General features: G+C 42.9%; 1 protein-coding gene across 1 annotated transcript; it reads right to left on the bottom strand.

Annotated features, from left to right (window-relative positions):
- Positions 1–6662: 6662 nt before the first annotated feature.
- Positions 6663–27128, bottom strand: LOC101157684 (guanine nucleotide-binding protein subunit alpha-11-like). Its single transcript, XM_023954567.1, has 8 exons — positions 26497–27128; positions 26090–26262; positions 18203–18387; positions 17848–18002; positions 15654–15782; positions 13699–13828; positions 11853–12006; positions 6663–9084 (listed from the first exon to the last, which is right to left on the bottom strand). The coding sequence occupies exons 2-8, from the start codon at positions 26238–26240 to the stop codon at positions 8879–8881; spliced, it is 1110 nt and encodes a 369-aa protein (XP_023810335.1). The 5' UTR covers positions 26241–26262; positions 26497–27128; the 3' UTR covers positions 6663–8878.
- Between the last annotated feature and the right edge of the window lie 523 nt (positions 27129–27651).

Genomic DNA, 27651 nt, shown 5'->3' with positions numbered 1-27651 from the left:
TGTCTAACCTGTCATAAAGCTCATCGTAAGCTTTCTGTTTGGCCTTTGCCACCTCTCTCTTCACTCTACGCTGCGCTTCCTTGTACTCATGTCTACCTTCCTCAGTCCTTTCTACATCCCACTTCTTTTTAGCCAACCTCTTCCTCTGGACGCAGTCCTGTACTTCCTCATTCCACCACCAAGTCTCTTTACCGTCTTTCCTCTTTCCAGATGACACACCTAGCACCTTCCTACCTGTTTCCCTGATAATTTCTGCTGTAGTTTCCCAGTCATCTGGAAGCTCATCCTGACCACTCAGGACCTGCCTCAACTTCTGCCTAAATTCCTCACAAGTTTCTTCATTCTGTAGCTTCCACCACCTGGTCTTCTTTTCTGTTTTCCCTCTCTTCTTCTTCCTGACCTCCAGACATTCTTTGTAATTTTTATAAAGAGATTTGGCCACAATCCGCTTGTTATTCCAGTTTAAGTTCAGCCGTGGCTGAAATTGCTGTCAGCACAGCTCAATGTTGTTCTTCCAGGACCGTTCTGCCAATAATAAAGCACTGGATTAAAAAAACTATAAGCAAACATGCATTCAATAATAATCATAGCAATAATCAAGGCACGTTTAGAAGACAATCTCACTTTATGTCGGAGTTCTGCTTCTTTACAGAAGACTTCATAATATCTTCTTCTATGGTAGTATCGGAATTTGTCCAGACCAATCACTATCTGACACGTCATCGAACCAACGGACAGCCAATCACATCATGTGACGCCAGCACTAGTCCCAGGACCCCGAACGGAAGCTCCAGGCCGAACGGTTATGGTACCTACACCGTAAATGTCGGTCAGAGCAAAATTCTCTGTACCTTAAAGAAAAACTACCACAATAATGTTAAAGGAGTTAAAGGAATTCAAAGCACTTTAATAAGGCCCCCCCCCCCACCGCCTTATCTTCAGGTTTTAGAGCCACGTTTTGGGGTAAATTCCAAAAAAACAAACAAACCACAGCCTCAAATTGAACTTAGTGACACCCTCGTCTTCAGCCTGCAAATCTTTGTGGCAAAGGATGAAGAGTGGAGACATGAAGACACACACAGGGAATTACAGCTGCAATCACAGACGCATGAAGAGCTCACGTTCTGTTTGTTTTCTCTTAAATACTTCACTGGTCCTCTGACTCGCACCTCTTGTAGTATTTAGATGAAAACACGGAGCCCACACAGACCCCGCCTCCATCCATGTGTGAAACGACCTGTGAGAACGATGTGGACTACAAAGTCTCAGCTGCTGCTGCTGCAAACGCTGGAGCTGTTTGGGGAAACCAAGCGATGATTCATGCTGGCAAATTGATTCATTTCTTGTGCTGATAAGCACCTTTTCGCTTTGTGCCTGTGTGCTGCAAACACTTTGAAAAGATCCACAGAAAAACACGGAAGAAAACGGCAAAAAAAGAACAGATTGGGTACACAACATCCACAGAATCCAAAATATCCACAAAAGTGGAGGTCAAACACAGACGGCACAAAGTCGGAGGCGCGTCTCTCTGAACGGTACCGACGTGGCTTTGATGCATGCATGGGCCTAAGCACAAACGGAGGACGATTTTAACCGACAACACAGCAAAACTTCAGCCGTGAGATCCAACAGAAGCAGGAAGCCTCATCTTAGAGACCAGAAAACCACTGAATAAAACTGCAGCCTCCACGTTTCTCTAGAAATCCCCAAAAACAAAAACTCCAAGCTAAAATCCCTCTATGGAAACATTATATCCTTTTCTCATAACTCTCATAAAAACGTGGAATAAACTAAATGAACTAAAATGATGTTTTTTAAGTGAAACAATTATTTTGAACAAAACAGACATATCAGCATTAATACAGGCTGTATACATTTTTTTGCGGTGTCTCTGTTTTGTTTTTTATCATGAAATGGTTGTACCTTTATTAATTACTGCGTTGCTAATTGTTAATTCATTTATTTCTACATCACGTTGACTGCAGATGGAAATTAGCTCTGAGAGCTAAAGTCTGGTACAAAGCAACCTTTCTTTGATGAATGCTCTTGTGCATTAGTCGAATAAATGACACAGAACTAAATGAAAAATATCTAGTCGTATAGCTGTGGATGCATCTGAATGGCCTTATGCTCAGAAATGCAAGTTGAAGCTTAATTTTCTTTATAAATGTCCTCCATCATCAGAAAAATGCCACAAGAACTCGTTAAAAACACCAATTTCACCAGAGTGGGTCTTTAACCATGTTCTGACGATGACAACAGTACCAACACGAGGGACAGGAGAGGGAAGCCCACCTCGCTGTTGAACAGTTTTCAAGTCAAACGCTTCATTTCATTGGTTGACATGACGGCGTTGCTGGTGGCCTGTGTTGCAGTAGATGATCAGCTGCTTTCAGAACAGTGATGGAAACTGAACTTTTTCACAAAGGAAGAGCAGACGAGCATCAGAGGACTCCTCGCCGCCGCCGCTGCCGCTGCACGCCTGAACTCTGCCCTGCACAGACACTCCTCCACCCCCTCCACAGGCGAGTGTGTGAGTGTCTACGGCATGAATATGAATATCTCATCTAAAATTTACATAAACAAATCCTTCATTATAAGCAAATTTAGAAACCAACTGAGGACTGATTTTCATGTGTGGCTTAATCCTATTTCCCTCAGCAGTTTTTTTGTTTTGGGGGGGATTTGCACTCTGCTCCCAGCTGAACGCTTTAAATATTTGAATGTGGTTACGCCTCAGGCAGAATCTCATTTGAAGTTTGTGCAGAATATTCATGTTTAGTGACAGCTTCCACTTATTGAATCTTTCTAGCCAAGAGAGGAAGCGGAAACGTCAAACTAATGTATACGGGACATGTAAAAATGAGAGAAAATCTGCTATTTTATGATCCTGCCTTCATTGTTTAATAATGATTCATTTCTGGACTCATTTCTTTTTGACATCACAATGGACTCGAGGGAATCTCAGGGCGAGAAGCTCAATCTCCGGCTGGAATGAATCAGTGCTCAATCAGAGGCAAACTCCCACTCAGGACCAGATTCAGCCTCACAAACTGAATGGAAATGATCCGAGGCGGAGAACAGAAACCCGGGAAGCCCGCAGATGCAGCTTTGATGCGGCGTTTTCTGCTCTCTGTCATCACTGAGAGGATGTGGATCTTCTGACTATTTTAGGATGACATGGAGGAGCACTTTTCCCCAAAGCGGTAATTGATTTGGTTATTAGTTTTTATGGTTGGCCGACTGCAGTGACGTTTGCAGAGCCTGTAACAAGGCGGTGTCACTGTTAGCCCTGATAGTTTTAAAAATAGAGTTTCCCCCTGGTTTTTTAGTATGATAATCTTTAAGGAGACAACTTCCTGACATTCTATATTGTCTTTTAATTAAAATTTTGCATTTGTCTCGTCTCAAATTAACATATTAAACGTAACGGGAAACGTTTTTGCTTTTTTGAAGGACGTACATTTAGAAAAAGTAAATATCTTCCACAAAAATGGTTATTGGCCCCTTCTTCCCCCGAGACCCTGCATGTGACCAATTCATTACAAAAAAAGTACTTATTCCAAAATGCGGCTTCCCTATCGGTTTTATCTCTATAGCAACTATAATATTTTTTGGTTGCCTGGGGGTGACGAACAGATTTCTGTAATTCTTAGAGGAATTAGTCAAAGTAAATTTTTGGCAACTGAGGTTTTTTTTTAGCTCGTTGTTTTTAAACTGGTGTGCTGCAGCACACTAGTGGGCCATGGGAAATTCCCCATTTTCACTGATCTAAAAACATTTCCCATCTCCAGGATATCAGCTCTGTGTTCATCCAAACAGGCCCTGATAAAACACTGAGTATGTAGGAATATTAAAGATCATAAAATACGTTTTTCTTTGTGTTTATTTGATTCAACTAAAGACATTTTGATAAGAATGACGGTACCGCGATTTAGCCACAGCTTCAGCTGTATTAGGAAAAGTCCCGCCCCTTTAACTGTCTCCACCAATCATTCTTGGAGGCTTAATCAGATGTCATCAGTCTGACCAATCAGAAGTGGTTAAAGTCTTCACTTCCTTGTTCTGATTCTGCCCATAAAGTCTCTCAGTTCCAACAAAAATACCAGCTAAAGCTCGTCTTTAGCGGTGTAGCTTTCCGCAGGATTTGGTATCAGACCGTGGAACAAGTGAACAAAACAATGAAGCTCAGAGACAAGAGTCTATCTGCCATCACTACATCTCCCATGATGCATTGGGTTAAAGTGACTGCGTCTCAGCGTACAGTGAGTCTTCCCTGTTAAACGTCCTGAAACCATAACGAACACACATAAACCAGTTTTTCAATCTTCTTGGTGGAATCAGAGGTCAGAAGTCAACAGTTTAGTTCTCCTTCAAGGTTTGTGTTTCTTAACAGCCAAACATCCCAGAGTTTGGTCCAAGTCATCTTTCTAACTGAAACACTTTTCTAATAACGTCTGGATTATTTTAGATGTTAAACTTAAGAAGAAGTAATAACAACATTTAAGAAACAGTTTAGAAACATAGTTTAGTTGAAAATTATTACTAAAAACTAACTTAACTTTTATTACAACTTTTAGAAAAAACTGCTGCAAATTCCAGCTTTTTCTGCCACAATTATCTATGAAATGCATTGAGATTGCAGAGGGACTGTACATCAATACAGACTATAGAGTTTCTCCTTTTTTAATTTTGGATGCTGGTGTGCCGCAGGAGTTTTGTCAAGGATAAAGTGTGCCGTGGTTCAAAAAAGGTTGAAAAACCCTGTTGTGGCTAACCACGCCTGCATTCCCAACATGTTCCGTTCTATGTCATATCATTTGGTTCAGGTTGAGCCAACAATTCATAAATTAAATTTTCACAATATTCCGGTAAAAAGTATGTGAGCAACAAGGAAACACAGACCCCAGACCAGGTCCCGTTCAAAAACCACAGGACCTGGACCGCTCAAACCTGGATTATAGTATGATTCAGATAGTAAAGAATACATTATACGCTGCCTTTATTTCACAAATACAATTACTGTATTTTACAACTGGTCTTACCTGCTGTCAGTACGTAAAGTGCAAAAAAATTATCCTATTTCACATTTTCAAAATTCAGAAACTGTGTTTGATGTATTCTTTATTATCTGAATCATACTTTATTCCAGGTTTGATCAGTCCCAGTCCTGTGGTTTTTGAACAGGGCCTGCAGTGAAATGTTCCTTTAGTATTCGCCAATCGGAAGCCAACTTCAGCGTCGTCTGGGGCATGCAAGTGTTGCTGAGTTGTTGACGGAGATCCAATTTTGGCTCAACAGAAGAAAGAACTGCTGAAACAATCTGCTCCTCGCCGTCCAGGACGGCTGCAGGACATAAAAACAGAACCTCTTTAACGGGAGAAGGAACCTTAAGATCAGATTCACGCCCGCAGAGGCCGACCTTCCCACAGCTGGCTGCAGACGCTCATCCACACCGACACACCTGAACATGACAGCCTCGGGATCGGCCCCACGCTCCTCTGGTCTTCTGACAGCCCTAACCCCCCACAGAGAGCTTCCATGCTCTTCCTAAAGCTGCAAAACACCCAGCAGGTGAGCTCATTTCTGTGTCTGCTGTAGTCTGTCCTGTGCACACCTGCCGACTGAGAAAAGGGATCTGCTTCTCTGTAATGAGGTGTCACTTTGCTTCAGGCACCTGGTTGGAGGGCCGAGACTATTTACACCTTCATCAGGCGGATGTTGGTTTCCAGGCGGATGCGGCGTCTGGTTCCTGAGCAAACACTGCACATGTGTTTAACGTTTCTCAGAGATAATTCATGCAAATAACTGCTGAACATCCATGTTTTCCATTTTATGCAATGTCTGCTGTTTTTTCTTTTTGATCAAGTGTGGGCGCCAGGCGTCCCACGTCTGCTGCTGGCGAGACCTTGTTCGCCATGGAGACGGCGCCTCCCTCATAAGAGAAAACAAAAAACAGTCACAGGGTACGGAGCCCCTAAAGGAACATTGAAGAAAAAAACAATTGAAATAAAAAGGAAAAAAAAACGAAATGGTGCGCATCCGTTACTAGTCTGCACCAGTTAGTAAGGAGTGATCACCTGTACTAAGTGGTGTGGACCAGTTAGTTTGTTTTTACTTTAATTGTATTTTTTTCTTTAATGTCCCTGTAGGGGCTCCATACACTTTGTTTATTGTTTTGTGTGTGTTAGTAACTGGTTACTAACTAACAAGAAAAAAAAAAACACCAGTTAGTAATGGGTGCTCACTTATTACTAAGTGGTGCGTACCAGTTAGTTTGTTTTTACTTTAATTGTAGTTTTTTCTTCAATGTCCCTGTAGGGGCTCCATACCCTGTGACTGTTTTTTTCTTATTTTTTTTCTTTTCTTTTTTAATTCCATTGTTTTTTTTTTCATCAATGTCCCTTTAGGGGCTGCGTACACTCTTTTTTTTGTTTTCTTTTGTGAGTTAGTAACCAGTTACTGACTGGTTAGTAGCTGTTGCCCACCAGTAATTTTTTTTTACTTCAATTCTTTTTTCTTTCAATGTCCCTTTAGGGGCTCCGTACACTGTTACTGTTTTTTGGTTTTCTCTTATGAGTTAGTAACTGTAACTTTTTTTTTTAATTCAAATAACTTTTTTTTTCAATGGCCCTTCAGGGGCTCCATAGAAGCGAGCAAACAAGTCTGGGATTTTTTTTAATGAATACCTACAAAACATATTTGCATTCTTCCTCCACCAAAGTCTATACACAACAATTCAATGTCAGCAGTGGGGAGTCGCTCCCCCCACAGGTGAAGGATCTGGTTCTGACCAAAGTCAACGGTTACAGATGTGTCACAGAAAACATTTGAAGGTTTTACACCAAACACTGAGCTTCCACGTCTGAATGCGAAGGAGAAATCCAAGCTCTCATGTTTGGTGATCACAGCGGCGGCTGAATCCAGAAGCGCAGCCTCATCTGCGATTCATTTCCAGGTGGGTTAATTTCATGAATTTCAATGATGTGAGGCGCACAGCTGCTGCAGACCTCAGCCTGATCCTCCGTCACCCACGCCACTGCCGCCGCATTGTTATTCCACATTCAAGCCAGGAGATCACCTTTTCCTCCACACGGGACTGAAGGATGATGGGAAACTCCTCCTCCTCCTCCCAGGTAGGATCGCATTAACGGGTTGAAGCAGAGATGCTCTGTGCTTTTCCATGAAAATGGTTTCAAACACGAGACCTTTTCCTTCTGAAGCACCAACAGTGACGCCTTCAGACGGGAAAAGTCCTGCTTTATTCTCCAGACTTCTCTTTTTTTTGTAAGTTTTCAGACATTTTATTCCTTCAAATGTTTGCATCTCTAGATCCTAAACAAGCCAGAAAACGTCACAAATAGTCTGAATCTATGGAAAGTCATTACAAGTCTGAAAGATAAAAACAAAGTTCAAGAAGTTCACGCATTATTCCACATTTAAGCCAGGACATCCCCCTTTTACTCCAACTCCTTCGACTGATGGGAAGTGACTGTATGGAAAATCCCTCCTCGTCTCCTACGGAGGGATTTTGGTGCTGCTATCCAAGCGCAACACTCACTGCTGTGAGCGGAAAACGTCTTATGAGCTCAAAAAACGATTTCGCACAAAAAAATATGTGCAAATAAAAATAGAAATTTTCTCTCTTCTACGTTTGAAACAGAGCAAGGTGTCGTGTTACAAACAGTCCATAAAAAACAGCCAATCACAGGCATGACGCTGGATGCTGATTGGTCAGAAATTCTTCCAATCCGGCTTGTGCGCCATTGGAAGAATTTCTGACCATTTCGGGTGAAAATGGTTTGGATTGCAGGTGTTTTTTGAGTCTCCAGAGCATTTTCCTGTTTCAGGGGCAACCTAACATTTCGAGCACGCAAACGTTTCAAAGTTGTACGCTCAAAACGGCGAGCGCTGAGCTCGGAGCAACATCACTAACGTCACTCCCAGGTTGGATCCCATTCCTGGTTAGAACGGCAGAAACGCTCCTGTCTGCTCTCCATAAAGATATGGGAATGTTTTCCTTCTGAAGCATCAGCGGTGACACCTACATACGGGAAAAGTCCAGCTCTTCTTCAGACGACGGTTTTCTTTTTTTTCCCGCACTTTTAGACGTCCAGCAAGCCTGAAAACGTCACCAACGGCCGGAATCTAAAGTGATGTATGGAAAGTTTACAAGAAAGCCGTCACAGGTTTCCTTCAAGTCGCTGGGATCCAGACAAACATCCAACAGTGTCTCCCAAACCGATTACCTGACCCCCCCCCCCCCTCCCCCCCTCCAGGTGCTTTTGACTGACAGGAAAACAATATCAGGAGAGCTTCATCTACATCAGAGCGGGTGAGGACTGAAGGGCTTCTAACAACTACAGTTACCTGAACTGGAATTAAAAAAAAAAAACAAAGTCTGGAGCTGCCAACAGTCTACGATTGCTTTTTTTTTTAGCAACATCTGCTGGAATTCTGCGGTCAAGTGGGCGGCGGCTTGGTGGGAGCGGCTGCGTCTCACCTGGAAAAGTCATTACTGGGCTAACGGCTGCAGAGCGCTACACGGCGTCTCTGCTCCTGCTTCAATTATGGATCCATCACCAGCCGCGTGACCCCAGCACTTCTTCATCTTAACAGAATCAAACAGAAGGGAGAAAAAAAAGCAGCGAGTGGAGAATCAGGAGTTTGATTACAGCTCTGCGTTTCCCACGCTCCCCACAGACAGAGGAGCAGAGGGGGCGATGGCGAGGGAGCAGAGACCGCCATCTCCGTCAGCTTGCTCATTCAAACCGAGGCTGGCGGTCCGGGTGTCCGGGTCTATGACGGTCTTTCTTCTGTACAGTTCGGCCTTCGCCCGTTCAAACAGGGAGGCGATTGGCTGGTTTCACCAGAACCGTCACATCACTCCGTAGTCCTTGAGAGACCGGACCAGCACCGTGTCCTTGACGTCGCTGAAGACCTTGCGGATGTTGCTGGTGTCTGTGGCGCAGGTGAAGTGCGGGTACAACGTCTTCCTTTCGCCGCTGTTGTCCAGGTTGATGGCCTGCTGCTCGTAAATCTTAAGGATGAACTTCATGGCGTCTTCTGGTTCCTGCCTTCTGCCTGCAGGATGGTGAGGAGCGGGAAGGAAGGCAGGAAGAGAATGATATTTTAAAAACACATGGATAGGGAAAAGGAAGTGAGAGAAACACACTCCAGTGAGGTGGAAAAGTTAAGATTTGTGCTCAAAACAAAATGATCAAACCATTGACTGTAGATGAGAACCGGATTAACTGACCCCGCCCCTTTACCTTTTTTTTAAAGTATTTTTTTGCAGTTATTCAAGTTATGAACTCACCAAAGAGAGCCTCAATAAATCTGCCCCCTCATCCAACATTCAAAACGTTTGATTGCCTGATTCTGTGTAGCCCGCTTTCAAGTGGCCTTCTAACAAGCTCGCTCATGATTGGCCAGACTGGTTGCCGTGGAAACGCTGACAATGACCGACTCCAACCAGTCACTGTTTTACCGTCATCTGGTTAAAACACGGCGGCGTCCATATTGACGACTGGATTGACTTCATTTGGTCTGAAGCTGAACCAAACCGCGACGTTAGACTCGCTCAGTCCAGGTCTCATGTGCAGTCAGTGGTTCAAACCAAGACCTTTTATATTATTTATTTTATTTGGAAATATTTTCCTGACCTAAATCACTTATTTTGTCTGGAGATCTTGAAAGGTTTCCGTTAAAACACCAACGTGTCATTTTCAAACATCGTGACACCATCATGACACCGTGGTTCTGTCCCATTTCACCGCACTTGTTCCTTTCTAAAACACAAAAGAACTATTTAACATCTGTGGGTGCCATGAATTAACCTGTGCTTTTTATTAGGGTGAATGAATATTGTATTCGTTTGTGTTTTTGATTATAGTATTGTTAGCGGTCATTGAGGAGGTAATCACCCTGCGGGTCACATGATTTTAACTCACCTGTGGTAAGATGGACGGGGGGGGGGGGGGGGGGGGGGGGGTTGAGCGCGTCAATCGATCAAACCCAGCATTTTTGTTTTTTGAAGCCGCTACAAAATCTTTTCTTTGCTGCTTTTAAAAAGGTCTATATCCTGCTTTTCTCAAGCCTTTCAGAGTAAATTTTATCCAAATACAGTCCAGACCAAAAGTTTGGAAACACCTTCTAGTTCAAATGAATGGGAGGGTGTGTCCAGACTTTTGGTCTGTACCATATATGATCATATATTAGCTTTGGCACAATGGATTTTTAATGAAATGGGAATTATTTTCAGCTCATTTTCAGCTCCCCCTTTCTCTCCTTGTGGGGGGCGTCAACCTACAACTCCTAGCTCCACGGAGAAATTGGGCGTGTTTGTTAGCCTGGGGCGGCACAGACTCTTCCTGAAAGGGGCGGTTCTCACTTTGTGACATCACAACGTGGGGACCCACTCACTGGACTGGGAGGGGCTGGTGCTCAGAGGGCACACTTTTAAAGAAATGCTCAGAAATGCGTGAATGGATCAAAATACAGATATGGGGATGTTTCTAGAGAGGAATGAACTTTATATTACACTTAATAGCTCAAAGAGGTAATTTTGCATCATATTAAAGCTGTGTTTTGTTGTGACAGCATGTCCATCAAGTGTTTTTCTTTATAGTAATTCTTTAAAAAAACAAATAACGCCCAAATAAGTTTGAAGGAACTTTAGTTTGAAAGACCGCGTTCCTGTTTGGCGTTTTGTTTTCAGAGCTGCTTCTGTAACACCAGAAACCAAACAGTCAGTACAACGGCTGGAACTCTAAATGAATGGAATCAGCAGAAACGAAGCCTTTCACATAAATTACATCATGATGTTTTTTTTTCCCCATTTAGCCTCTTTGGGCTGGATTTAAGGCCCGGCCTGACCAAACAGCACCAGCCTTCAGATGCGGTTAGTACGCCGCCAATAAAAAAAAAAAAAAAAGGGACGTTTCTGGAAAGCGGCAGCATTAGCGAAGCCAGGAGCCGCTCCGAGTTGCCGCCATTAAGGTTAAATTGACATGTGGGAGCTTGACCTGGCGTGGGTCATTATTTCCTCCCGCTACGGTTAGTGGAAGAGCACAGTGGGCGCACACGCATCTGCAAATGTTGGCGCCCAGTCACCAAACAACCCCCCTGCTGCTCGCACGGCTCATGCATGTACACCTGGGGGTCTTCTTGCAGGGGTGGCAGGGCTTACAGGAAGCAAAGTATCTGTCTGTAGTTGCCAAGGGTAACAGAGGAGAAGGGTGATGGTGTGTGTGTGTGTGTGTGTGTGGGGGGGGGGGGGTAGCCTTTTCACAGCAGCCGAGCTACAGCGTCTCATCACACAAAGAAAAACAAACAATCCAGAGGGAAAAAGAAGAGAAGAAACCTGGACAGATGGACAGAGACCTGAATCTGTCGGAGAGAAAAACCATCTGCTGCTTCTGAGGGAAATGAAGCCCAGAATTTAGGCTCCGCCTTAATTATTACATTGTTGTTTTTTTGATGTTCAGACCCGAGTTTTCCTTCATGTTTTGACTGCAGACGGAAGGTTAAACATATTTGAAAGTAGCTGTTCTTTCCAGCGTCTTCGTCTACAGACAGGTGGTGTCGTCATGGTCACACCTGCAGGGTTTAGCTTCCGTCACACCTGCCTCTGTCAATCACTTCACTCATCTGGATCCATCTCCGTCTCTGGAGTCCTGATCCACCTGGGAGTCAGAAACCCCTCAGATCTAACCTCCACAGACTGTTAGAACTAAAGTTGATACATGAATCGGGTTCTGCTGTGTTTTTTGTCACATGGTACCGTTTCCTCCTCGGACCGCAGCGCCGCTCACGAAAAAACCCAGCAAGGATGATGAAAAGCTGCTGACCTGCAAAGTTGGGGAAGTATTGCTGCAGGTCTGAGCTGCGAATCTTGTCGGCCAGGATGTCGGTCTTGTTGAGGAAGAGGATGATGGAGGTGTTGAGGAACCACGGAGAATGGATGGTGGTGTAGAACAGAGCCAGACTCTCCCTCATGCGGTTCTGAGGAAGACACGCACAGATCAGAGATCTCACAGCGCTCGGCTTCCAGGAGATCGTTTTTTTTTTTTATTTCAGGACCAAATGAATGTGGAAGCAGACCAAAAACTGTCTGGGAGAGATAAAGGCATAGCTGAAGAAGAGCAGGGGAGGGATGGCTTGTGCAAGAGCGACACCTGCTGGTGGACGGATGAAATTACCTTTGGACATGAAAGTTTAAACTTTTTTTGTCGTACATGTATTTTTTAGGCAACTTTAATGCATCAAAAACAATTTTTTAGGCTTTTTTTTTTGCTTAAAGGTGTTTTCACGGAACATTGAATGTATTTGTAGAACGTTTAGGTCCAAACATCTCTTAGATCGGGGCTGTCAGACCTGCATCCTGATTGTTTTTTTATAGATCCAGCCTTATCTGCTACTGATTACCTGGATCAGGTGTGTTTAGCCAACAGACCGTCAACGGCAGGTAAGTTGAAAACCATGCAAGATACTTGATTGACACCTGAGTCTTTTGATGAACCTGAGTTTCAGGAACATCTCCATCCTGAGTTTGGAACAGGAGGAATCGGTCCTTTACCCTCACATCCAGGATAACGGGTCTGCGGTTAGACGGGTTTAGCTAATTCCTTCTCCCAGCTGTAGTTCAGGTGAGCAAACTTTGAACTAAAGGGAACAAATTCAAATGACAAATTTGTGAAGTTCCTAAAGAAGAAGGTTCTCTGAGAATTTCATAGGTTTGGACTCTTACTGTCCAGCATCGATGAAAAGTGAGGAAAAACAATCAGAACGTCTCCAAAACCAGAACCAATCAAACATTGTGGGTTTTTTGTCATCCATCCATCCATTTTCTAAACTCGCTGTGTCCCTTCCGGGTTAACGGGGGATGCTGCAGCCTGTCTCAGCTGCTGTCAGGTGAAGGCGGTCTGTCGCTGGGCACACAATCACACTCACACACACTCACACACACAATCACACTCACACACAGCTTGGGACACTTTAGAGTCACCAACTGACCTATGAAGCATGTTTTTGGACCGTGGGAGGAAACTGGAGTGCCCGTAGAGAACCCACGCGTTCACGGGGAGAACGTGCAAGATCTGGATTCGAACCTTCTCCCTGTGAGGTGAGACCACTAACCACTGTGCCACCGTGCTTCCCCCCCCCCCACAAAATATTCACCAGTTTTACATGCTAAAGACCTGTTTGAGCTGCAGAGTGACAGGAGTTCATCAGAAATGTGCTTCTCAGTTGTGGACATGGAGCAACCCCGTCCCCCCTCCCTCCCTGTTGCTCCGAGCAGGGAACTTGTGCCCCCCCCCCCCCCCCCTTGCATATTTTCACAATGTGAAAAAGTGTCACAATCTTTTTCAAACTGCATTTTTTTTCTTTAGCTCTTGATTTCTACTGATTTGAATAATGAAATTTTAATTTTCTTTACCGATGTTCTCCTCCATCAGACAAAAAGCCACAAGGAAATGATAAAAACGCCATTTCCCTCCCAGTGGGTCTTTGACAAACCTGACATGTGGATTTCTCCCAGAATACACTGCTCCTGTTCGACTGCTGCCTTTTCACATCCAGAACTAAAACACTGCTCTTGTTATTGTCCCCCCACCTGACCCCCCCGGGGCGCTGTAACCTAGCAGCAGCGTTGGACGCCACAGAGACCCGTTTGTGCAGACAAAGCTTTCTTACAATGCCCTCTCTCTCCTCCAGAACCTGGTCGTATTCGCTCAGGGAGGCCAGGAAGATGAGGGAGGTGACGTTTTCAAAGCAGTGGATCCACTTCCGGCGCTCCGACTTCTGACCGCCCACATCCACGATCCTAACGGGACGGGACGGGAGAACAGGGAGTTGAGAATGCAAGACGGTGTTTTTATCAAAGCGGAGGGTCATCAATGTGTCAGACACTGGTGCAGATTGAAAAATGTTATTTTAGGCAAAAGAAAAACTGAAACTACAACCTATTAATGTTATGTCTAGTTTATAAAAGCTGAAAAAAAGGTGAAAAAAGTTCAAATATAGGATTTCAGGATCGGGCTATAGGTGGCCCAATATATATAAAAAAGGGCAAATCCAACACAAAAAATTATTTAAGAATCTGGAATTACTGGAATATTCACATTATATTTTTATTCGGATCGTTTCGGCGATTCTTCTTTCTTACTGCGCCTTTAAGCCAAAATGTCTCTCCCCCCACAAACTCAAAACTTCTAGTAAATGATGAACAAGATTTTGAAGAAAACTTTCCGTTAAGACGCAGTAGACCCACCCCCCGAAAAGAAAACCTTTTTGTTCGAGTATCAAAGTTTCACCGACACATCGCCAGCTTAAGTCCAAATCAGAACCAAGGAATTGTTGACGTTTGACCTCAAGAAGAGGCCGCCATCTTGAATTTTCCCAAAATTTTCTACAAATTTAAACTCCTACTAGGGATTTCCATCTAATTCCTTGAATGTCATTGAAAAGCTGCTTAAATAGAAATGTTGGTTTTAAAGTTTGTTGATTTTAAACGGCATTAGAGTGTCGATCTCGCCAAAGTGGCGTTCACCTGTTGCATTTTTTAGCACACAATTATGAAACTTTTACACACAAATCATGGCCTCAAACTGTATGAAACGATATAATAAACAATATGAGCAAAAAACCTCCGTTACCGAGGAAATCTAAAAGTTTACTTTTGCTGATTTTTTTAAAAATTAACTAGAGTTGTTTATCACCCTCAGGCGACTGAAATGGGAAATGGTTGCTATGGAGATAAAACTGAAAGAACAACGTTTTTTATTCTTGAAAAGAGCGGCTCTAACTAACGTGGTGGGGGGGCTTTTAGTGAGGACGGGGCCACGATCTGAGGCTGCTGGTCATCCAACACTACTCGCAGCTTTTTTTGTTTTTTCCCCTTATTCCATGTTTTGGTCTATAAATCCGATATGTTCAAACGTAACTTTTTTTTCACGTTTTATTACATTTCCTTTGGAAAATGTGTTTACTACCACTTTTCACTCCTGAGGACAGATTTTGGATGCTCTTCCTGCTCGAGCCCGTCCCCTTCTGTTAACAAACGTTGATCCAAACCCAAAGTGCAGATTGTTGCAGTTCCTCAAAAGACCACTGGAGGCATCCTTCAGAAAGTAGCACCAATGCCAAAAAGTCTGGTTTGACATGGAAAATAAACGCATCTACAGGTTGGTTTGAAGATGTTTTTTTATAGATGTTTATTGCTTCATCTTTTTACTAATGAAACTGTTTTGTTGGGAATTTGTCATTTCAGTTAAACGTAGTGAGCTAAAGAAGAGAAAACCAACAACAGAAGCTCTTTAACACCCCCCCCCAAAAAAAACCCCAAAAACGGATTTCAGTCACCAGGCAGTGAAGAGGAGTCAAAAGTCACACTGACGGCATGTCGCCATTCGAATGCGACAGCGCAGAAAACACCTCCTCCACTTGTTCCCAAATGTCACTCCATGAGTAAAACCATGAAAGCGTTTTCAGAATGACAATTATAAAATTGAATTAGACTAAAAACTATCATTGTCTGTGGATTTTAGAAACATCCTTCTGTTTGGCTCCATAGAGACAACAGAAGGGTCTTTTTTCCCTCTAATTCCATCCGTGTTGGGGTTGGTTTATGTCGTGAAAACGTTGGGCACCTTAGTGTGATGGTCTTGATGTTGAAGGAGTAGTCATGGATGCCCGTGGTGGGAAAGCGAACGCGCAGCACATCCTGCTCGGTGGGGATGTAGTCCTCCATCGAGATGCGCTCCATGTTGTTCATGTAACTGAAAGAGAGGAGGAAGAGGAGGAGGAGGAGGGAGGAAAAGGACAAACTTTCACCACAGAGTCGCTTTCTGACACTCTGCTAAATCCTCTGTTGACTCTGCATCAAGCCTCGGCCCGATTAAACAAACTAAAGTGATTCACTGCTGGAAAAAAAAAAAAAAAAAAAAAGTGATGAAGGCTACAGACGGAGTCCACATCAGTGTGTGCGAAGCAAAGCTTTATGGCTGCTGTTGACACAAACGGACGCCGGCCGATGTGGACCGCCTGTTCCTTATCGAGCTGGAACTGATGACTGATCCGCCGGGTAAACAGGAACCACCAGGAAGGGGAGGAGCCTGCCGGTTCGAAGGGTCACAAGTGTCCGCCGCCGTTTAAATGAATCATTTAAAGAGCTAATGATTGATGTTCAAGTTTTAAAACCACTATTTAAATTCCACACAAACCCGTGAGGCTCAAACACAATAAAACACCCGTCAAACAGTCCGAATACCTGCAGATGATGCCACAGGAACCAGATTCCAGCTGCTTTCCCAGACAAAGATTTGGCCTTAACTGAACCATTTCATGACAGAAAAATGTGGAATTTGTTTCCCTGAAAGCCGAGAAACACCAAATCTACGGCCGATCAACGTAAATAAATGATTAATGCAGTTTTATTATTCATCAGGTCTAACATAAATACTTCAATATTCAGACAAAACACAAAAATGAGCAATTTAAATCAGATCTGAATTAAATCTCTATTACATGTGAATTATTTTCAAATTGCATAAAGTATCAAAACTGGTTTAATCTAAATTAAAACCAAAATTAGATCTTTAAAAATATCAATATATAATGGTAATTAGTTATAGATTAGATAAAAATTAATGAGAAATAGACTGGAATTACATCTAAATTATATCGGATTCAGATTTGAGATGAATCTGAATTCAATCTGAATTAAATCTACTTTTTTCAGCATTAGATGGAATTTATAAATATATTAGATGTGAACTAAATCTAGATTATATTGAAATATGAATTTTTATCAGAACTTAACTTGAATGTGATCTAAAATAAATCTAAATTACATCTGATTTTGATATATATTAGACCTGAAATAGACCAAAATTATATATGAAGTTCATCTGAATTAAATCAGAATTATTTTTGAATAAGATCTAAAATAAATATAAATTAGATTGGAAAAATGTTTAGATTTGATTTGAATAGGAGTTAGTCTGAATAGCTGCCAATCAATAAAGGTTAAAATGTCGTTGCTGTGTTTGGTTGCATTGGAGACCTGTTCTCTCTGAAATACAACCGTTTGGATATTTTATTTGGACTTGGATAACTATATAAATAAAAAACAAGACTCCACCCTTAATGTCAGAACTTCTGAATGTCTCCAATAAACTGCAGCTTAAAAAGATAATAAAATAAATGTGTTTAAAACCTGCTTTAAATCAGAGCTGAGGCGCTATGAGGTGGTTTTCCACGTTTGAGTCTGTAAAACTGTAAGACCCAAAACTCATAAGAACAGACCTGAGCCAGACTCAGAAAGCACTCAATCAAGAAATGGAGGCACGCCAGGCCTTTCCACTCATCCAGAACCAGAATCCTCTGATCCGGTGAACCGGCAGAGAGTGAGGCGGGATGGAGAACAAGCAGAGGGCTGTCCTGCCGTCACTGACGTTTGTGGTAAATCCCACAGAAACTGTGACGTTTAGACCATCATCGTTTTTTACTGAAGCTAGAAGTTATCTTGACGAATTGTCTGAAACTCCCTTCGGCCACAGACATTCGGTGTGATCCCCCGCCTCTCGGCTGTCATATGAGCCCTGGTGAAACCACTATTTTTCACAACTTGTTTGAAAATCTGTCAGAAACCAAACGACTGCAGTTTACAAGGTCAAGTCTCTATTCTGTGTGGAAACCAGTAGAAGCCGTCCGCTGTGTTTGGTGGCATTGGAGGCCTGCTCTCTATGAAATGCAACCTGTTGAAAGTGTTTTCTGATACCGCTGCGTCAAGCTCTCAGGGTGTGGCACACCTTTGTCTTTCTGTTAAATACAGATACTCACTACTCCGTGGAGTCCAGGAGCTGGTACTCGCAGCGGCGGCTGTAACAGATCCGTATCCCTGGGTCTCCCCAGAGGCGGCGGATGGCGTCGACGTACCGCCGCTCCAGCCGTGTGATCTGCACTGTGTTCACATCCTGCAGCAACTTGGCGTACATCTGAAGGACAGACATGGTTCATGGTGAGTTCACGTTGACCCGGATCCTCTCGGCTTCTCCTGGACAACAGCCCATAAATCTGATATGTTGGCTGCAGACCTGTGCTGACACCTCTGTGTATCAGCACCCATTCAAGTGTAACGTGTTGCATCCTCGTTTTTCTGCTGACAGAGACCTTTGCATGGGATGTGCCAGTTTACCTGGTTCTCAGGGTTGGCGTAGGGGATCTTCAGCATGGTCATAGCTCCCGTCATGGCCTTGACTGCAGTGAAGATGTTCTGGAAAATACATTTGGCGAAGGCTTTTCTTTCATCCTCTGAGAAGCCTCGCCCGTGGATGATTCTCATCTGTCGGATGAAGGTGGTTTTCCCACTTTCTCCAGTTCCTACAGGGGAAAAAAGCACAACCACAGGAAACCATCACTTATGCTTCCATCGGTCTTTCACCTTGGAAGTTGCTCTTTTTTGGATGGGCATGCTGTGGAGATACAGGTGGGTCATATGGATTTTTTCATTTGTTCTGCGGACTGTGCAAGGAGGCCATTGGTGCGCTCTCCTTCCGTTGCCGCCTGACTGTTGAAATGGGGAAAACAGACAATGTATGGACATCCCCCGTACATTATAAAAGCACGCAACTTCCATTATCCTGACAAATACATCATCATACACTTACCACACACACGACAATGGTACATTCCATTTTCACGTCGTCCTTTGAGGTGGCTGTACGAGCCTCAAGGGGACACCTTCAGAATCAGCCACTCCTCTCTATGACTCTCCACAGACAAGGACAACCCAAAACCCTGAAGCAATGCACTGGTCCACCCCCATACAGGTGGACATGACTAAGGCTTTGTTTGGGGAGGTATTGCCTCAAACCAGTACTAACTAGAAAGAACAAAGGCGTGAAAAGATGTCCTTCAGCTTTGATTAAATACACCAGGGTAACCGTTTTAAAAAAATGTCTTGAGTCTTTGATTTCATCCTATTAGCTTTTTTTTAGTTAAACTGAGCACCTGTAACCACTTTCTTTACTTGTTCAGACTCTACGTTAGCTTCCACAGCTGCCAAATGCAACTGAATATCCTGGGACCATGGACTGTACATGACAACTGGAACGAGTGAGCGTGACGTCACCCACAGACAACGGTTTACTCCTGGTTCCAACCAAATGAAGTCTGTTAAGGCCCCATTTTTTCGCATTACAGAAGTTAACCATGTTGGCACCAGGAGCAGTCAGTGATTGGTCCCAGTGGGTCTGAGTCAATGTTTCTAAGGCAGCCACTCTCACCAATCAGGAGTGAGCTTGTTGGAAGTTCACACCCCCACCACTTGAAAGCGCGCTACACCAAATCTGTCAAACACTTTGAACATTGGACGTGAGACCACCAATTATTCTTATATGAGCAGGGCGCTGTAAGAGACGGCAGCCACTCCAGCCTGTCAATTTCCATGCAGGAACCTCCCAAATGGATAAAAAAAGTTGTCTATCTATCTATCTATCTAATTTTTATCGAGGCATCTGATTGGGCGGTTAATAACTTGCAAGTCCAGATGACATCCCCTAAACCTACTACAACTTGCAATATAAAAAAAATGTCATGGGGAAAAAAAGATCAAGAACACGTCAGAGCATGGTTCTTCTGACCAATAGCATGACTGAGTAACTGCTGTTTATTTCTCTATACAAGTCTACGGGGTTTTGGCTCCTTGGAACCAGCGGATACTCCCTGTTTGGAATGTCAGGGGGGACGGGTCAGTCAGTCCAGTTCTTATATACAGACCCAAGCTGTAAAGCATTGGTGTCCGTCTCCAGGCTTTCAGGCTCACAGTCCTGACTATTTTCCAACTGACTTCCCCTTTGTAGCCTGTAATTCCCAAAACACGCCTGATTCAGGTAATTAGCGGCAGGTAAGGCAGAGGTATGTGTTGACCCTGAAGGCCTGAAGCGCGACACCCCTGGTCTTGAAAAAACCAAGCAGCCCAGTGAGAAGGCGTGCTCAGGATACCATTCCTGAGCACGCCTTCTCACTGGGCTGCTCAGATGCAGCCCGCAGACATGCTAACAAAACAACAGTTAACCCTTGTGCTATCCTAGGCACTTTAACATTGGGAGTTGGGTCATCTAGACCCACTAGACAGTGCGCTGAACCTTTTTTCTTCAATGATTTGTGATCTTCACTGGTGTCCATGGATTACATGAAATCTTTCCACCTTTATCCACCTTTGTCATGGTAGGGAGAACACGTCAATGGAAGGGGGGGGTCATCTAAGATAGCACAAGGGTTAAGAGAAGTGCTGTAAAATGAAGACACAAAGAAAAGCTGGAATCATCAACACAACTAATTGAATGACATCAGAAGAAGGGGGCGGGGCTTCTTCCCATTTACAGCTTTTGAACTAGGTGTGCCCCACTTTGGTGGTTCTTTACTTTTATTACCATACTGCCGGGGTAATACCTCTGGAATGCAGCTCTACATATTCTTGCTGAGTTCCACGGCTGTCAGGTATCTGCGTGATGCTCCAGCTGAGATGGGGCCTTCAGAGGCAAACAGGTTATTCCTGTTATGTCCACCTAAACGCCCCCATCTGAATGTTTCCGGAGCCATGCCACAGGACAGAGTTGTCCTTGTTGCACCTTTCGCTTCATTTAAATGGATGGACGCATGGATGCCAAACTGCATTTCGTTTCTGTGTACTTGAGGCATGTCCAATGACAATGAAGTTACCTCAGAGGAGAAAGTAAACAATTCTTCTATTTTCTTGGCACCTTAGCATTTACTGACAGTTTGTCAGTAAATTGATTCCTCGCAGTCTACAAGTGTGTGTCCTTGAGAGTAATATGGAAGATAGATGTGTTGGTCAAGGACACAATAACTGAAACCTGGGATTTGAACCTCCAGCCTACTGATTGGCAGACGGTTGCTCAACCCAGTGAGTGAACAAATATTTGTGTTCTTTAGAAGTGACCTTAATCCAAAAGACAGAGGTGAGACGGAAGAAAAACTAGGGTTTTGGTTCAATGACTCATTCAGTTGCTCTGACATTGCTGACCTGTAACAGGGGACGAAGTGATGGAATGATTCTGATTCTGATTTCAGATCACAGACACCTATGATGAGACTAAAAGAAGAAAACTGGAATCAAACTTTATGTCCTCAATACAAATAACTATTAGGTTTGATAGATTTCTTTAAAAAGACATCCAGTTAGTACAACAGAATCTCTGAAGGCTGTGCTGGGGGAGTGCTCCCTGCCTCCCAGCATCCTTTGCCTGATGGCAGAGCCCGTTGACTCCTTAAACACCTCAGAAGGCTACAATCCCATCGCCCTCGGCAACGCGCACTCAACCGGCCACTTCAAAACTCTAGCGTTAACACGTCTACGCGTAGCTATGCTGGTCTTACAACCGTTTTTGGGCTCTACGTACAAAACACACGGCCATTGAATGGGCGTTGCCAGTTAAATCAGGTCACCCTTTGACTAATCAGGGTCTTGGATTTGGTAGTCACATATGGATTTGGTTTATCTGGTGAACACAGCAACGAGCCTGACAACGTTTGCATTTGTTTTTCAAGAAAAGATCAACCAAGCCCAGTCTCACGACATGATGATAATCCAGAACCAACATAGCAAGGACACTAGCACTGAACCCAACCGTTTCGACATTTCGTACTTAGCCTCTTCCACCTCTTCCACTATTGGTCAGAAGAACCATGATACCTCTGATACCTTTTTCTTAACGTGTTCTTGATAATCCTAGTTAATTTTTCTATAGTTATTTAAGTTATAAACTGACCAATCAGATGCCTCAAAAAAAGCACGTGGCCCCCACGTTGAATGTTTGATTGACAGATTTCGTGTAGCCCACTTCCAAGGGGTAGGGGGTGTGGACCAATATTGATCGGGGAAAGTGGTTGCCATAGAAACGTTGACTCAGACCGACTCTGACCAATCACTGCTCACTGACGAAAAATGGGAAAAAAATTGGACATATTCTGAAAAACATTATCGTAAAACTCAAAACATGTATATATGACAAGGAAATAAAACCAAGCTCCACTACAGCGTGTTGGACACACATCTCCGGTCAAACTCGTGCCGAGGATCTAAAACTGTTCACATCCTCCAGCTCTGCTCTCCAAAGCCTTATTCCCAAAGCTGAGGGGTGTGGAGCTGGCAGTCATGTTTACAGACACAAATATAAGCTTGTTGTCATTTCCTGCAGTGATAATAAGACCAGGCAATAACTGTGGATCAGTGTTTGGCCAGTCTTTATGGTGTTTCAGGTTTTCCCATGATCCTTCTCTGTTGCCATCTGTTTTGCTTCTTCAGACGCTCTTAACCCTTGTGCTATCCTATGACCCCCCCCCCCCCCCCCTTCCATTGATGTGTTCTCCCTACCATGACAAAGGTGGATAAAGGTGGAAAGATTTCATGTAATCTATGGACACCAGTGAAGATCACAAATCATTGAAGAAAAAAGGTTCAGAGCACTGTCTAGTGGGTCTAGATGACCCCACTCCCAACGTTGAAGTGCCTAGGATAGCACAAGGGTTAAATACATGTGTGTTACCAGGGTGCTTCGGATGTCCCGAATCAGGATGTTTTTTTTTAAATGAAACTGAATTGTGATAAATTAACTATGAAAGACACCTTTTAAGTCGCCTTTTAAAGCTGCTGCTGCTGCTATTCCCCAACGAAAACTGACAAAACCAAAAAAAAAAAACTACATCCTCTGTGGAAAAATAATGTTTCTTTAAAAAGTACTATTTTTATTTTATTTTAACTTCACTATTTCAAACCCTGAGATTAAATTTGTTTTGAATTTCTGCTGCATAGCCAAACAAAACACTACAAATAATCCAAATAACAGTTTATTTTAGATCGCAAACTGGACGGCCATCACACGCCTAGTTTCGGAATCTGAGACATTCTCTAGTGCTGTAAGCTAGCACAACCACTTGGGGGCGCCTTTCAGCTGTTTTCTATGCGCTGGTCCCAAGCCCGGGTAACAGTACTGGGTCAGATTGGAAATCCACCAAATCAGCATAAATTCAGAGAAACAGATGGAAATGTTTAGGACTGGATCACAGGATGAGGTTACAGCTGCCAAGAAGCAGATTATTAGATGTAATTTATTAACGTAAGAAATGTCAGAAAAGATAATTTTAAGATTATTTTTCAATAACCGCTGCCTCAGAAATGGAGTCATCAGCTGATTTAAAGTCCCACTCTGGTCATCTTTTTTCAAAGTTTTCCTAGTCGCCTTTTAATGACCATGATTCCGTTTTTAGCCAAAATAGCAAAAAACCTGTGATGTTTTCTGGGACATAGTTTCTGCAGAGCGGTAGGAGTTCATTAGAAATTCACCTCTGAGTTGTGGGGCACTATATCCCCCCACTTCCCATCACCCCTCTGTTTGCACTCTCTCCTGCTAGCTTACAGCCCATCACATCCTAACCTTCCCGGAGTAACAAAAATGGTGATCAATATCGTAGCTATCCAGCCGTATAGTTCAGATCCGGATTCCAGCTGAAAACAAAGACGTTCATGGATCTATTTGTCTGCAGGTGGATGATCACAATGGAGCAGAGCTTGTAGCCCCGCCCAGTGTATATTCTTGTCTGCTCCTGAGTCACAGCAATGTAAATAAAGACAAACTCAGAAACGCAAATTTAAGCTGAATTTTCTTTCTAAAATTCCGTCATCAGAAAAACGCTACAAGAACACGTTAAACGCCTGATATCATGCAAAATCAACTCTCTGAGCTTTTCAGTGTGTTATGATGTTCACTCCTCACAAAAAACCCCAAAGAGGTTTTTTAATCACATTTTCTAAAATTGTGATGTCACAAAGTGAGGAACCGCCCCTTTCCAGGAAGAGTCTGCACTGCCAGCCCCGCCCCCGGGCTAACACACATGCCCACTGATCAGCTAAACGCTTTCCTTTTCCATGCACAATCGGCACATCCATCTTTGCAAAAGTTTGGACGTTTCTTTTCATGATGTGTCGTGAAATGGGCGGCACCCTCAAGGAGAGAAAGGCGGAGTCTCAGAGAATTAAGTTGTCTTTCTTGAAGGAGCTGCATAAATAACTCATATTTAATAAAAAATGTGTTCTTTATTGTGCTAAAGGTAAAATATTATCACGTGTATGGATTTACTTTACTCTGAAAGCCTTAAGGATAACATGATATTGGCTTTAAAAACATCCAAAAACACCATTTTTATTAGCTGGTCACCAAAAAAACACTTTTGGACACATTTTAGAAAAAGTCTGCAGGTTCTGATTTTCAAAGTCACCTAAATGGTTTGAATTTAGCCCAAAGCTGCTTCTTTGTAGTTGACCGATGTGAATCAGCAGCAGGACAGTTTAGGAATGTCTGTGACGTCCCTGCAGTCCACACCCCCAAAGACGCTCTTACAACAAAGAAAGACTTAAAGCCTCTGATTTGTGGGGCAGTTGAAAGTCTAAATAAAACAAGAATACAATCTGACTTTCCAAAGTGCAACAAGAAGGCTCCTGAAGGTTTTTTCCATATGTGCTGTGGGGAAAAAATAGGAGGTGATGCAACGGTAAACATGGCTTTGCTCCAATCTACCGGCAACAAATCTCCTGCATCAACCTGTACGTCTGTAGGATTCAGCATCACTAAAGGCTTCTTTTTAATATCAATTTATACAGGTTTAATAAGACCAAAGCATCACTTTTGTGTTTTGTTATTAGAAATAAATTCAAATAAAATTACGACTTTAAAGATCTATTTCAATGAAAATCCTGTTTTTTAAGTTTTTTACACGTTCTTGTAGCAATTTTCAAATATAAAGAAATTGAATATTAAAACTGCATGAAAAAGAACTTAATTGGATCTGAAACACCTTTGCATTAGATTAAACAAATCGAAATTATATCTAGTTTTGAATCTGAATTCAAGCTGAATTAGATGTGAATGAGATTGGAATTAGGTATACGTTAAATGTGATACAGATCTGAATTTTATCTAAATTAAATCTGAAATATGTTTTAATTAAATGAGAAATTGATGTGCATTAGATCTGAAATACATCTTAACTATATCTAAATTAAATATAAAGTAAACCTGAATTAAAAGTGAATTTATTTTTAAAATTCATTCTGAATTAGATTTGAAATAAATCTTACTTAGTTCTGCAGTAATTTTGAATTAAATCTGAATAAAGTCTAAATGGCAGCAATGAAAAAAACAGATAAAACAGTGACTGATCCACAGGTTTGGCTAACTAAATAAATAATAACAAAATTAAACCGTTAATGTCAAAACCTTTGACTTATTTATCAAAAAGACTTTTTTTTTTGTTATTGACAAAAAATCTTCAAAAAACTGCTGTTTAAAGTGTTAATAAATGAAATTGTTAAAAAAAACAACAACCTTTGATTGCTTAATTTGCTTCATCAGTGCAGTGGAGCCGAGGAATCATTTTTAAAGAGGAAAATAGTCTTGGGGTTTCTAGCATGTTCCTGTGGCGGACAAATATTAAGAAATTTCAGATTAAAACCGCATTTCTGAGTATTTCTGTATTTGTTTTCCTCGTCTGATGGATCAAAACCGCAGGGCTGCGTCGCTCCAACGGCAGTGTTCGGTTGAAGGTGTGAGGGGCTGTAAGCGAGCAGGAAAACAGATGAATGATGGGAAGTGGGGGCGGGCTTGCTCTGCGTCAGCGGTCACAACTCAGAGGTGAATCTCTGATGAGCTCCTGCCGCTCTGCAGAAGCGACGCCTTAGAAAACGACAGGATTTTCGCTAAAAACGGCCTCATGATGATTTAATGAAATGGGGACGATCGGAATCACCTGGAGCTCCAGCCGTCACCTTCAGCCTCCCAGATCCAGTCGTGGTTCTGTTGGCTCGGTTTAACCAGCCATCAGTGGCAGGTTTCCGGGCCGGGTGGGTCCAGCCCGGTTTCCAGGCGACGCCTAAACCATTCTGTGCCATTCCTCACATACCCACGAGATGACACATACCTGACACGTCTGTTTGGGTGGCTTCTGCTCAGGGAGATGCATCCCATAATGCTAGAATGCTGTGCATGGAGGGTGACTGACTGACCTAGAAGCAGGATCTTGATCTCCCTCTTCTCCTTCTGCTTCTGCTGCTTCAGCTTCCTCCGGATCTCCTGGTCTATAGCGATGCTCCTCTTCTCCTCCTCCGACAGGAAGCACACGCAGGTGCGGTGGCACCACAGCCAGCAGCCCGCCATGGGCAGCACCAGGTGGGTCAGACTGTGGACACGTGACCGCTCAGGAATCACCCACAAACAACAACAAGCTGACATTTCTCTGTCATCCGGGCGTCTGCTGAGGTTTATCCCCAAAATGTGATGATAAATCACTATTTTGACTCAGAAATCAACTCTTAAGGTCATTAAAGAGATAAAAAGCAATAATAATTAACCATTTTTTTCTGAATTTACGTCTTTCTTTTCTTCTTATTCTTCGTCACATCATCTTCTTTACCTCTAGTCAGAGTTTTAAACTCCCCGAAGAACACGGCGGTGACCGGCTGCCGCTCGCGGTCCATTTCGCAGCGAGTCCTCGGTCCGGTCCACCTGCGGCGTAACGGGCCGCATCCGAACTCCCTGGCTCCGGTACCGAATTTCCGTCACAGTCCACCCCGAACCTGCCGCCGTTGAAGAATGCGCGGCTTCTCCGACGAGGCGGTCACGCTCTGTCCGCTGGAGCGCGCCAGGAAGCCGCACGTCTTCAGCGCGAGCGCGGCGGAAGTCGCCCCTCCAGGCCCTCCAAAATAAGAGCAACTAAAAAAATAATAATAACAAAAATAAAAGAAGAAAAATCTGTGTAACCGTCACACCTGAGCGTTTGTTATGTAAATACACGATGCTTAAACTTTAAAAATGTACATATAGACCAATCCAGGTAAAGACCATCAAACACAAACAGTTTATTCCCCAGTAATGAGCAGAATCTGAGAAATTTGACCAACAAAACTTGAAGCATCTCAACTTCTGAATCATTCTCTCCTTCTCTACGACTGACCATATTGCATGGATATTTCAGATTTTTGTACACATTTCCATGGAATTGTCACGTATTCTGTCATGCAGCCTGCACCTCTTGCATAAACCTGTTATCCATTATCTAAATCAAAGTGTATGTCCAAAAACCTATGTACAGTAAAATACATATATTACAGATGTGTGCTTCATGAATACACAAACATGTACTAGTTGGGGAGATTTTCAACTTTGCAACATTTATTCTTAGCTTGTTTCCCCCACAATTTATTGATGAGCTAATTTCACAATATTGGAAGCAGCAATGTACATCCAAATCTATGATGAAATAATGACAAGTCGGCGTGAGGGGAAAAACCTGATGCTGCTCATATGTGTCACTCGTTTTTTGGGGAGTTTATTTTTGTTAAATACAAACCAAAGTAAAAAATAAAAAAGAAGAAGAAAAAGATTTCATGTGTTTGTCGCTTCAATTGTAAATCATTGATTCAATGATTCAAGGAGTATTTTATTGCCATTTTCAGTGAGCAGGGCAGTTTCACAGAATTGGAATTTGCTGCGGTGCTAAAGTGCGACATAAAACACTTAAGAATAACAAAAATAAACAACTGTGCAAAAAAATAACATAACACAAAGG

Source organism: Oryzias latipes, chromosome 4, assembly GCF_002234675.1.
Source record: "Oryzias latipes chromosome 4, ASM223467v1".
Lineage (NCBI taxonomy): Eukaryota > Metazoa > Chordata > Actinopteri > Beloniformes > Adrianichthyidae > Oryzias > Oryzias latipes.
The sequence above is the reverse complement of the archived record's forward strand: the minus strand, read 5'-3'. Positions and strand labels throughout refer to the sequence as shown.

What these genes read in the sequence shown, in the direction of transcription:
- LOC101157684 (XM_023954567.1), bottom strand. Translation starts at nt 26,240, where the DNA reads ATGGCGGGCTGCTGGCTGTGGTGCCACCGCACCTGCGTGTGCTTCCTG. An exon ending in CTCCTGGACTCCACGGAGTA is followed by an intron (nt 15,783 to 17,847) that starts GTGAGTATCTGT and finishes CCTCTCTTTCAG; the next exon opens with TTACATGAACAACATGGAGC. An exon ending in TGGAGGAGAGAGAGGGCATT is followed by an intron (nt 12,007 to 13,698) that starts GTAAGAAAGCTT and finishes TGTCTTCCTCAG; the next exon opens with AACCGCATGAGGGAGAGTCT.